General features: G+C 41.0%; 1 protein-coding gene across 10 annotated transcripts in view; it reads left to right on the top strand.

Annotated features, from left to right (window-relative positions):
• The window catches only part of KALRN (kalirin RhoGEF kinase), a 642,459-nt gene that overhangs the window by 554,665 nt on the left and 75,266 nt on the right, over positions 1–12,528 (top strand). For all 10 annotated transcript variants that reach the window (XM_057306496.1, XM_026495196.4, XM_026495187.4 and 7 more), the window contains one exon: positions 12,066–12,349. In XM_057306496.1, the coding sequence (XP_057162479.1) occupies positions 12,066–12,349 (284 nt within the window). The remainder of the gene's footprint in view (positions 1–12,065; positions 12,350–12,528) is intronic.

The following is a 12,528-nucleotide window of genomic DNA, read 5'->3' as shown; positions in this document are numbered from 1 at the left end:
CCAAGAATTTGCATTTCTTCTTTTTTTTTTTTATTTTTTTTTATTATGTTATGTTAGTCACCATGCAGTACATCATAGTTTTGATGTAGTGTTCCATGATTCATTGTTTGTGTATAACACCCAGTGCTCCATGCAAAACGTGCCCTCCTTAATACCCATCACTGGGCTAACCCATGGAATTTGCATTTCTAAACAAGTTCCCAGATGATGTTTCCATTGTTGGTCTGGGGAACCACAGTTTGGGAAACTCAGATTATCAAAGAATAGAACCTCATAGAGCTGAAAAGGTGAGCAGGCCTGACCATGGAGTAGTTTAAATAGCAGGCTGGCAAGTTAGATTTTATTGATCAAGTGACTTGTACAGACCAAAGTCATTGTTCTGATAGCAGCGAGATGTCAAACGGATATGAAAAACAGATTAGATGCAGAGAAATCAGTTGAAGGCTGTAACGTAGTTAAAGTAAGTAGATCTAAAAGATCTGAATTAGGACAGCGACAATAGGAATAGAAAGAAAAATATCCATGCAGAAGTCTTTGTGAATGAAGAATCGGCTTGCAGGAGGTTAAATCTGAAAGACAGCCTTGGTCATCCTCTGAGAGAATCTTCAGTTACATTCGTTAATTTGTATCATGTTAGTTTGAGTTTTGGGAGTATTACTAGGGTTGAACTTGTTTATGTTCTCACAAACAGAAAAGTGCAAAATGTTACTATTTAAGTGAATAGGTTAAAATGTTTTATGGAGCTTATTTAACCGGCTTGAAAGTTTATTTGAAGGTCAAAGAGAAAACTTGGATGTAGATACATCCTGGACTGGACGGTGGCCCGTTTTCATCAGAGAAATTTGTTTTACCTGCCGGATATGGAGCTTGGGAGGGCTGAAAATGAGGCCGTAAGGAGATGGCTACCCCAGGCTTGGGACTGGGCAGATGCCCTGGGTCATGATTTGATGACCTCCTTGTGCTCATGATATCTTTACAGATGAATGCCGATCTCAGATGACCTCAGTTCCTGCTTCCGCCGATTCTTGTTGCCCTGTCATAAGTAGAAACCACTTCTCACATAAAAGTCTATGTTTAAGTTTTTATATGAACATGGCAATATCCTTGTTTCAGTCTGGATTTGTCAAGTTTCACCGTGCTTTCTTGTTGGTTATGTTTTGAGCAGTTCAGAAGCCCTTTAGGAGAATTTTCTACACTACACTGTAGAAGAAATGTGCATTCCCTCTCCAGAGCTGTGGACAAGCCTGGGAGAATGAAATGGGTATATAAATGGAAGTAATGTCTAGAATGTTTACTCTTGCAAGAGCAGCAGATAGGCTTTCACTGACTTTTGATGATCTGATATGTCAAGTTTCAGAATCCACCGCTGAAATATAGAGAGAATTTTTAGTCCTTGGCTTCCAAAGGTCACCAAGAGGGTAGTGAATCAAGTGAGTCAGTGTGGCAGCAACGTCACAGCAATGGCCTTGTGTGTTTAGAACATGTCTATCTGGGATGGGAGGAAGGCGCTGACTCATTGCCCTCTGAGGGCTCTCCTCCCTCTGTCTCTGGCTCAGAGAGAATATTACACAGGGGAAACTAAGGCCAAGGAGACTATGAAGACAACCAGTTGGAAACAGCCATTTTACCTTCTGTTTCCAAAGGTGTCCTGATGGGAATCTAAGTGGCAGGGGAGGCACTGAGGGAGCCAGCAGTAGCTGAGTGAGATCTGGACTGAATTAGAATAGAATTCGAAAGAGTTTATCTAGATTGAAGCCTGAGGTCCTGGCTTTCACCCCTGTGGAGATTGTTTAGTCTGTTGGAGAAGACCCTGATATTAAGAGCTAGTGTCCCCACGAGCTCTGAAGATGAAAAGAATTCCTGCCCTATGTGGATGCCATTGGATTGGGAATCCCTGTGGCTCAGATCTCTGTACATTCTACCAGGTAGGATCCCCACTATAAGGAAGTGAAGGGGACAAGGGAGTAGAAATGAACTATCATCTGTCTGTTGAGCTCAGTGCAATGTGCTTTTGAGGCTCAGAGTGATGCTTCATTTTGTACTCTCTGTTTAATGGGAAAAATCAGACACAAAAGTTCCAAATCCATAGCGATTTAGATGTAAAAAAAAAAATTATAAAAAACATGTGAAGTCTGAGTAGAGTGGTGAGATGAAAAATGGTGGGTTGGCAAAGGACTCATCTCAGAAGACATTCCTGAACTAAGTGTAAAAGCAGTGTAGCAAGCAGGAGGCAGGGGTGTGGACTACGCATTTGAGACTTCAGTGTTGTCGAAGCCAAGAAGCGTTTGCCAAGTTTAGTCTAAAGTTGTGGTAGGGGCAAATTGCAAGGGCAACAAGTTTCCTACTGTTAAGAAACAATGTTTCTGGACCAAGCTGCTCCTCCCCCTTCCCCCTGTCCTATTGCTGTCCCTGTAGCAGCTTTCTTCATCCTCTGGCACCAGGTGGTCCAGACATGAGAATGGCCGACCAGATGGTTTGGTGGGAAGCCAGTCATTCCAGGAACTGGTAATGTGCAGCCTTAGGACCTCAGCTAAACATGCAACCAGGAGATTGGATCTCATCAGCGTTCCACTGAAAGACCTGTCAGAGTCATTATCTTACGCCGTGAGAAATCTATTAATGCTTACTGTAGGTTTTGTGCTGTCCCTGCTTACAAACAATTGGATTTATGTATTTATTACCCAAAGAATTTGTATCCTTGACGTTCCCATCATCCGCTTCTTTAGATGTGCAATTTCCAGTGTGAGAAAAATGTTTATATGATACTTCTATAATGCTTATATTAAGTAAATTATTTATAGGAAGCTGAAGAAAACAGGAGTATTTGGCTTTCTAATCTCTGCAGACAGACGTATTGAAATGCATTTGCCTTATATAGCTCAAGCCACGGAAGGCAATAGGATGAGTTTATAATTATTCCAGTATCACTGGAACTAAAGCCAGACAAAAGAACAGGAGGTTAAAGGACTCTTCTATAAATATCTAGTGGATTTTAGGAGTCTTTGTATTTTCTTCTGATTTCATCCATTGGAGTCAAAGCTTCCAATAGAGTGTTATAAATACCAGGGGGACATTTATAGACCCATTGACCATCTAGATATAACAGGTATGATTAACATGGAGCAACTAGACTCTATCTTTTAGCAATTACATAAATTACAATATGTAAAAGTCTTTTTGAATACCATCACTGAACTCCAGAAGACTGGACTGAAAATGATTTTTTTGTTCTTGAGTTGTGTGTGTATAGAAAATGGTAGGCCAACTTAGTGAGTTCACTGAGGGGACTCACAATCCACTGAAAGCTTGGGTGACCTTACATATGTGTATGCTCTCTGCGGTCCCAGCCTCACCCTTTCAAGCACACTGTTCCTGGTCTTTGGGCATGGTAACTCCTCTAAACTAATAGAACTCTCTTCTCTTTTTGTCTAAGAGGTATTAATCCTTTATTTTCAGCTTAGCTTACTTTGAGGTCAGTGTGAGGAAGGCTGATAAATCAGTGTTTTGTGATTAGAGAAATAGTGGATGGCTGTACTGTGGAAGCGCCAAAGGCGTTTGACATTTCCTACCTATGCATTCTGTGATGACTTGTATAAAATGCATTCTGCTTTCAGAATAGTTTTGCAAGTTTTACACCAGACTGTAAAGGGTAAAAGCTTTTTTTTAAGGTGTTATATCAAAGTGAAATAAATACGAGTTGAAACTTTTTAAAAGGAAATTGAATTTATAAATGGCCTGTATTCTATATGGCAAATTTCTAGTATATTCAGTTACTACCCATTTGTATACAGTTATCTTCTATTTTGGTAGCTAATGAAGGTCTATCCAAGTGAAGAAGGACAATGTTTGACCTAGACAATGGACTTGTTGGGACGTGTTCAAGTGCACATACTCTCATGGGCTTTGTTCCATTTCTCCTCTTCACGTCAAGCAGAAAGCTCTCATCTCCTGTACTGCTTGGAAACATGCTATTGTGATGAAAATACCTGAAATTATGGAGCCCTTGCCCCAAGGCTGAAACTGATAACACTGACAGGTTTATTCTAAGCCCATGATGGTATTTGAGACCCTAATCTCAACAGTTATTCAATTGCCTGGTGAGAAAATCCATCTGAAACTCCCATTCTGAGAGACACTCTATAGATAAGGAGGCATGTGCCGTTTCCAGGGAATAGCCTGTGCTGCTTAAACTTCCAAATAGCGGGAAAGGGAGACAACCATGGCCAAGTAGCCCAAGAATATGGCCGCCTTATTTGCAGACAAGATTTCAGGCACTGGTCATAAGAGTGGTTCCCTGAAATGAGAAGGGAGAAGGACCCAGAATGGCAGCTGGTAGCATTAAGTGTTACTTTGCTTTTAGGAGGCATGAATCTTTGAAGCTAAATATGGCCTTAAATCATTTAGTCTAGGCTTTAGAAGGACATAAGATAGAATGAAGGAACAGAGTTTATACAGAAAAAACTCAAAATCATGGAATTAAGGGAGCTTTTTATGGTTTTATTGATTTTTATTTAACTTATGTCTTGTTTCTATGAGTCTAAAGTGTTCTAAGCACTTTAAAAATATTAACTCCTTAATCCTAATAGCAATCCTATGGGGTAGACACTAATATTATCTTCAGTTACTGATGAGGAAACTGAGATACAGAGAGGTTAAGTAAATGGACCAGAGTCACACAGCCGGCCAGGGATGGCTTTGAGTGTATCCTGTCCAATCTGTCTGAGCACTGCCCAGCTAGTTAGCAGCATAGCAGGGCCAGAAGCCAGCTCCCCTCTTTGTTGCAGTCCACTGACTGTGGCTTGTTCTGAGGTCATTTAAGCAAGGCAGGCACATTATGCCAGGAGAGTTTCTCTTTTAATCAATTTCAACAAAATATCATGGAGAAATAAATATTGAGGTCAAGAATTCTCCAGTCATTGGCTAAGCTTTGGAATGTATTGTGTGACCAAGCAGCGTGTCTTCTCAGGTGTTAAGGAGGAAATGAGGTGGGTTAGAGAGGTGGCTTGGGAATTGAAGAAAGTAGGCATAAAAAATAGTGTGTGAGTCTGCACTGGTTGTCTGTTAGTTTATTTATTTATATTTTCTTGATTTCATTAGTATCTTTATACTCCCATGACCAATCAGGTAAGCTGTGCCACTCAGAGCCCGTGAAGTTGGACCTTCAACCTCAGAGATCCCCCGACAAATTTCCTATTTTCCCAGCTTGTGGCTGAGATATCAATTATAGAATGCATTTCCTACTGATCTAGAGGCACTGGTTTGTACCTTTTTGTTTCTTCTTGAGACATTCTGCTTTATTTTTTTTAATAATTTTTATTTTGTTATATTAGTCACCATACAGTACATCCCCAGTTTTTGATGCAATGTTCCATGGTTCATTATTTGCGTATAACACCCAGTGCACCATGCAATATGTGCCCTCCTTAATACCCATCACCGGCCTATCCCAATCCCCCACCCCCCCTCCCCTCTGAAGCCCTCAGTTTGTTTCCCAGAGTCCACAGTCTCTCATGGTTCATTCCCCCTTCTGTTTACCCCCCTTCATTCTTCCCTTCCTTCTCCTACCGATCTTCCTATTTCTTATGTTCCATAAATGAGTGAAAACATATGATAATTGTCTTTCTCTGCTTGACTTATTTCACTTAGCATAATCTCCTCCAGTCCCATCCACGTTGCTGCAAATGTTGTGTAATCGTTCTTTCTGATGGCTGAGTAGTATTCCATTGTATATATGGACCACATCTTCTTAATCCAGTCATCTGTTGAAGGGCATCTCGGCTCCTTCCACAATTTAGCTATTGTGGACAATGCTGCTATGAACATTTGGGTGCATATGGCCCTTCTCTTCACTACGTCTGTATCTTTGGGGTAAATACCCAGTAGTGCAATGACTGGATCATAGGGTAGCTCAATTTCTAACTTTTTAAGGGACCTCCACACTGTTTTCCAAAGTGGCTGTACCAACTTGCATTCCCACCAATAATGTAAGAGGGATCCCCTTTCTCCACATCCTCTCCAACATTTGTTGTTTCCCGCCTTGTCCATTTTGGCCATTCTAACTGGTGTAAGGTACTATCTCAAGGTGGTTTTGATTTGAATTTTCCTGATGGCTAATGATTTTGAACATTTTTTCATGTGTCTGTTAGCCATTTTTATGTCTTCATTGGAAAAGTGTCTGTTAATATCTTCTGCCCATTTTTTGATTTGATTATTTGTTTCATGCGTAGAGTTTGAGAAGCTTTTTGTAGATCTTGGATACTAGTCTTTTATCTGTAGTGTCATTTGCAAATATCTTCTCCCATTCCATGGGCTGCCTCTTAGTTTTTTTGACTGTTTCCTTGGCTGTGCAGGAGACATTCTGCTTTAATCTCAATTTATTTCCTTAAAGTATGTGCTTTTGATTAGGAAGAAGACATTTACTTTTTCCAGAGGAAAATTATATGCTAATGTACATAATTAAGCATCAAGGAGAATGCAGGAAGATAAGAACTTTTTTCTTTTTTTTAAATCAAGATATAATTGACATAACATTATATTAGTTTCAGGTATACAACATAATGATTCAGTATTTGTATATATGGTGAAATGATCACTACAGTAAGTCTGCTTAGCATCCATCACCACACACAGTTAAAAGTTTTTCTTTCCTGTGATGAGAACTTTTAAGATTTACTCTCTTAGCAACTTTCAAATATATAATACAGCATTACTCACAGTAGTAACCATGCGGGACATTACATCCCCATGACTTGTTTATTTCATAACTGAAAGTTTGTGTCTTTGGACTTCCTTCACCCATTTTGCCCACCCTCCTCCCCCAGCTCTGGCAACCACCAATCTGTTCTCTGTATCTATGAGTTTGTTGTTTTTATTCCCTTAGATTCCACATAAAAGTGAGATCATACAGTCTTAGTCTTTCCATCTGACTTATTTCATTTAGCATAACGCCCTCAAGGTCCATCCAGGTTGTCACAAATGGCAGGATTCCCTTCTTTTTTGTGGCTAAATAATATTCCAATGTACACATGTACCACATTTCCATATTCATTCATCAAGTCACCTCTGTCTTGGGTATTATAAATAATGCTGCAGTTAATACAGGGGTCCATATATCTTTTCAAGTGTTTTCATTTCTTTCAGATGAATACCCAGAAGTGAAATTGCTAAATCATGGGGTGGTTCTGTTTTTAATTTTTTGAGGAACTTCCATACTGTTTTCCATAGTAGCTGCACCAGTTTGCATTCCCACCAACAATGCACAAGGATTTCCTTTTCTCCACATCCTCACCAACACTTGTTATCTCTTATCTTTTTGAGAATAGCCATTGTAACAGGTGTGAGATGGTATCTCATTGTGGTTTTGATTTGCATTTCCCTGATGATTCGTGATGTTGGGCGTCTTTTCATGTGTCTGTTGAACATCTGAATGTCCTCTTTGGAAAAAGGTCTATTCAGATCCTCTGCCCCCTTTTTTAATCAGGTTGTTTTCCATTGAATTGTATGAGTTCTTTGTATTTTGGATATTAACCCCTTATCAGATACATGACTTGCAAATTTTTCTCCCATTTGGTAGATTGCTTTTTCATTTCGTCAATGATTCCAAAAGACGAGAAATCATATACGCAGTTGGTGGGAGTCGATCAGAGGGCAAGCTGACAGTAACTAGTGAAGGTGGCGAGGTGTCTTCTGTAAAGGCCAGCAGGTCTGCCTTGAGATACGTGCTCTGGACGCTTTGGAGTTTAGAGCAGTGTGTGTTCTTCTCGGTGTGTGATCTGCACGTTGTAAAGGTTTGTCAGCCATTTGTTTCTAGTCCGCAGGGAGATACAGGTACAGAAAGTGAGAATAAGCATGTAGAAGCTTTTATAGCAATTTGCTACTTCCACCACATCTAAGAGTGTGACTTTGTATTGTATAAAAGTATTGATCTGAAACAAATTGAAAATAAGAAAATGGGTCCTTGACTCCCTGACCACAGGTAGTTTGGAAAACAATGCCCTAGAGGAATTCTCACAAATAAACAGAGACCTGTACAGGACTGCTTCAAATGTGTGTGTGTGTGTGTGTGTGTGTGTGTGTGTGTGTGTGTATCAACCTAAATATCCATCCTTAGGAAAATGTGTTGCAAACACCATGGTACATCCTATGAAAGAATGCTATTCAATAATTAAAATGAATGAACTAGAGCTGCATGACTGAACGTGGATATATCTCAGATAATTTTGAATTAATGAGCACATTGCAAAATAATATCTATATTATGATAATTATATAAAATTTAAAAAACACAAAATGATACTATATTTCCATACAAAATAGATGGCTAACAACATGGACGGGAAAGGTGCACACCGACTTCATAAGAGAATTTAACTCAGAGAAGGGAAAACGGTGGATAGGATTGTAAATGGGGAAAAAAATTTAAACTTTCAACTATATTGTGTAATATTTGATTTCTTTTTTTTTTTTAAGCTGAAGCAAATATGGCAAAAAAAAAGTTTACATTTATCATATCTAGGGTGGTGGGTACCTGGTTTGTTACATTTTTTTCTATATTTTTCTCTATCTTAAAAATATCTCCTAGTAAAACTGGCCTCAAAATATGATTTTTTTCTGATCCAGAAAGCAAGTTGAACATACTAGATGTTCCCCAACATTTGGGGAACTTGATTACCTACAATGCCCTGGGACACATTCGTCTTCCCAGTGACCTAAAACCAGATATTAGCTGTATGTGCAGCTTCTGTGCCTTAGGGCTGCAGAGGAAACATTAATTCAGAGCCCTGGGGCTAATTCAGAGCCCTGGGGCAGATGTGGAGATGCCTGGATTCTGGTCCTAGCTCTGTGACAAACTCATTTCTAACAATGGATTTCTCATATTTAAACCTTCACTGCCTTATCCATGAAATGAGACTGAGATGGTTTTCAGCATTGAAATTTTATAACATATAAATTATATATAAATGTATATTTGAAATGTTAAATGGACTAGCAATTTGGTCCTCCTTTTACAATAATCATGGAGGCTAAAACAATACATGGAATGAATGCAGACATAGGAATAAGATTAATGTATGTGCAGTGGATGGGGAGCCTGGGTGGCTCAGTCAGTTAAACTTCTGCTTTCGGCTCAGGTCATGATATCGGAATCCTGGAATCAAGCCCCTCATCAGGGTCCCTGGTCAGCAGAGAGTCTGTTTCTGCCTCTGCCCACCCCCCACTCGTGCTCTCTCTCTCTCTCTTCTCGCTCTCTCTTTCAAATAAATAAAATCTTTAAGTGTGTGTGTGTGTGTGTGTACACACACAGTGGAGTCAGATCTGGGTTTAAGTCTTGCCTCTCTTCCATTCACCAACTTTGAGCCTTAGTTTCCTGAAACCCTCTGATCTTCTATTTCCTATGACGAGCATCATAATCAATAGCATCCACCTCAGCTTGGAAAGGTGTGAGAGCAGTCTTATTGTTGCAGCGGTGACAGATCAGTTCCTTGACTTTCATGCCTGCAAGGGCACTAGAATAAAATCTCAAACAGCTAATTGCAGTCATCTTGCAAAGATGGGAAGAGCATAGCATGCCAATTAGTCTTTAAAGCAATAATAAAGAAAGTACAAATTTTCAAAACTAAATAGTGCCACATTTTTTAAAAGCATTCATTCAAAGTAATTTAGTCAATTTCTCATCTCAAGAAAAAAGATTGTAACTATGTGAGGTGATGAATGTTAGCTAAACTTATAGCGCTGATCATTTCGCAATATATGCAAATATCAAATCATTATGTTGTACACCTTGAACTAATACAATGGTATATGTCAACTGTATCAAAACTAGAAAATAAAAACAAAAATAGGCAAACAAAAAAACAGCAAAGTGATTTAGAAATGGGCCTGTCTCAATTCAGGACCCTAATTAGCTGAATTATAGATGGCTTCCAATGCTTGAATTCTCTTTATGCGGGCTGTGATTGAATGGCCCTAATTGTTGACACAGAATAAACTTGAAACAACAAAAGTGAGAACATGCTTGATTTTTAATTTGTACTTTGTAATGTGTACTCTTGCCATTCATTTGTACAAAATGCCCCAAAGCAGAACCATATGACAATAGGGAATGACAGTCAGTCAAGAGTTGCGTTTGTCAATCTCAAAGTCAGGCTATGTTTTGTGATGGAACAGAGAATTTGGACCAGGGCACAGTTAATGTGGTTTGGCCTCTAATTCTGCTGACACAGTATGTGCTGATTAAGTTTTGAAGCCTTGGTTTTATAGAGCCATGTGGTATCCCAGGGGTCTGGTGAATGAAAAGCTTTTGCAGCTTATCAGCAGAAAGATAAGAGAAAGGCCCTGGTTACACCACCAGTGAGGGGAGATGTTGATCACCCAGGCTTCTGAGAACAGGAGTTTGACCCACACCAAACACTTCAGAAATAATGTCAACATACCCAGGACCACAGCCAGCAAGGAATTCCCTGAGATAAGATTACAGTGTTGTCCTTAAAGGGATGCCAACCAAGTCAGCGGATCCCCAAGTATTCCCTGAGCAGAGCAACTCTGTAAATATCCTTTATACCAGGGGACTTTAGGACCTCAGTGTTTGGGCTTCTAGATGCAGACATTCAGGTGTTGTTTTCCAAAGTACACACAAAACTCTAGCATCGTCAAAGTCAGTCCCCACAGGGTCAAGAGCCTGAGCTTGGGGCCCTCAAGATAGGCCAGTTGTAGAAGCTAGAGACAGCTGTTTGTTGGCAAAAGTATTCATTCACCTTCCTTCAGGATTTTGTTTCTTCTCTACCGGCTATGTCTAGGCCAGAGGGCCTATAAAGCCAGGTTTGTCCTCAAGGCCAGGTCTAGGATGAAGTCATTATAGGAAAAGGTGATTCTGTCTTTGAGAGGAGTGGGTGTGAAACACCATTGCAGTCATTTATTTCAATACCTAGTCATGGGTTTGGTTTAAGTATTAGTCTGCAAACTGGCACAGGGACAGTGGGCCCACGGGGGCTCGAGGCAGAGCCGGGCAGGGACTCCCCCAAGACCATTTTGGTCATGAGGAACAGCGGATGCGGAGAGGCGGCTCACCTTTGATTTCTCATCCAGACGCCTCCTGCTCCGCAATGCCTCACATCCGTTCCTCTGCCCCCTTGTGCACCACCCTACTGCGGCCTTCTGGTTCTGACCCTCCTTCCCAGGGCTATGCTGTATGTAGTGACCAGATTAATTAACCAAAAAAACCCTTTTTATTGTGTCATTTCCCAGGATAGTCTCACAATAAAGGTCAGACGCTTATAGTTTATTATTAAATGTCCTCACTAATCTTGCTGTCCAGTTTCTCTTTCTCCATCAAACCTTTATTTCATGCAGAGGATCTCCTTATGGGCTGTGTTAACCTATTTTTCAGTATTCATGCTTTGGTTCCTGCTGTCTCTCCCTTTTAGAATTCCTTCTCCCCTTCTCTTCTACTCAGACACATCTCTTCCATTAAACCCTTGCAGACCAATCCCTCCTACGTTGGTCTGACCTTCCTCTGAACTCTGCTAGCTTATCACCTGGAGTCCAGACCAGCCCTGTGGCAATTAGTCACATTCTACTCTGTGAATCTGGCTTTGTTTTGTACGCTCTGTCTTGCTCTTTCACTCTTCTCTCTCTTTCTTTGAGTGTGTGTGTGTGTGTGTGTGTGTGTGTGTGTGTGTGTGTGTGTAGCTAGATAAGGGGTCTTTGACAATAAAACCTAGGTCTTAAATGTCTTTAAAATATACTACCTAATAGATGCTCCATGACGTTGTTATTGGTTGGTAATTCTTGCTTAGGATCTTGATTTTTTTTTCATGAGGGTAGGAGTCTTTGTCTTCTGTTCGCTTGGATATCCACAGCAACCAGAGCAGTGCCTTGCACATTGAAAATTGAGTGAGTGTCAACTGTTAACCTCTAGAGAGGGTTGCCTTGACCAGGGTCTGCAGCTGGCCTTAACATTCTGCCTTGTGTCCCAGCTTCCTGAGGATGGAACTGTCTTACCCCAGCCACACTCCCACCCCCAGCTGCCCCTGACATGGCTGTGCCTGTCTGTTCTTTCTCCTCAGATGCATACTCTCATTCCTCAAGTGAAAACGGAGGCAAGTCTGAGTCGGTGGCCAACCTGCAGTCTCAGCCCTCCCTGAACTCCATCCACAGCTCCCCCGGGCCCAAGCGTTCCACCAACACCCTTAAGAAGTGGCTGACCAGTCCCGTGCGCCGGCTCAACAGTGGGAAAACAGATGGAAACATCAAGAAGCAGAAGAAAGTACGAGACGGCCGGAAGAGCTTCGACCTGGGATCTCCCAAGCCTGGGGATGAGACGACCCCTCAGGGAGACAGTGCCGATGAGGTACTTACACCTGGCCCTGGAGCCCCCAGGAGGAGGCGGCTTCTGACCTACATCCTTCTGGAGTTTTGGGAGGCTTCCTTCCATGGGTACTGTAAACCCACCAGTCTCTAGTCCCCAGCAGATTGTGTTCTTGAGCCCAAATGATCGGAGTTTTTGTACTAACAAGACCTTGCCAGTCT

The sequence above is a fragment of the Ursus arctos genome, unplaced genomic scaffold, assembly GCF_023065955.2.
Source record: "Ursus arctos isolate Adak ecotype North America unplaced genomic scaffold, UrsArc2.0 scaffold_4, whole genome shotgun sequence".
NCBI classification, from domain to species: domain Eukaryota; kingdom Metazoa; phylum Chordata; class Mammalia; order Carnivora; family Ursidae; genus Ursus; species Ursus arctos.
Note: the sequence above shows the minus strand (reverse complement) of the source record. Positions and strands in the feature narration are given on the sequence as shown.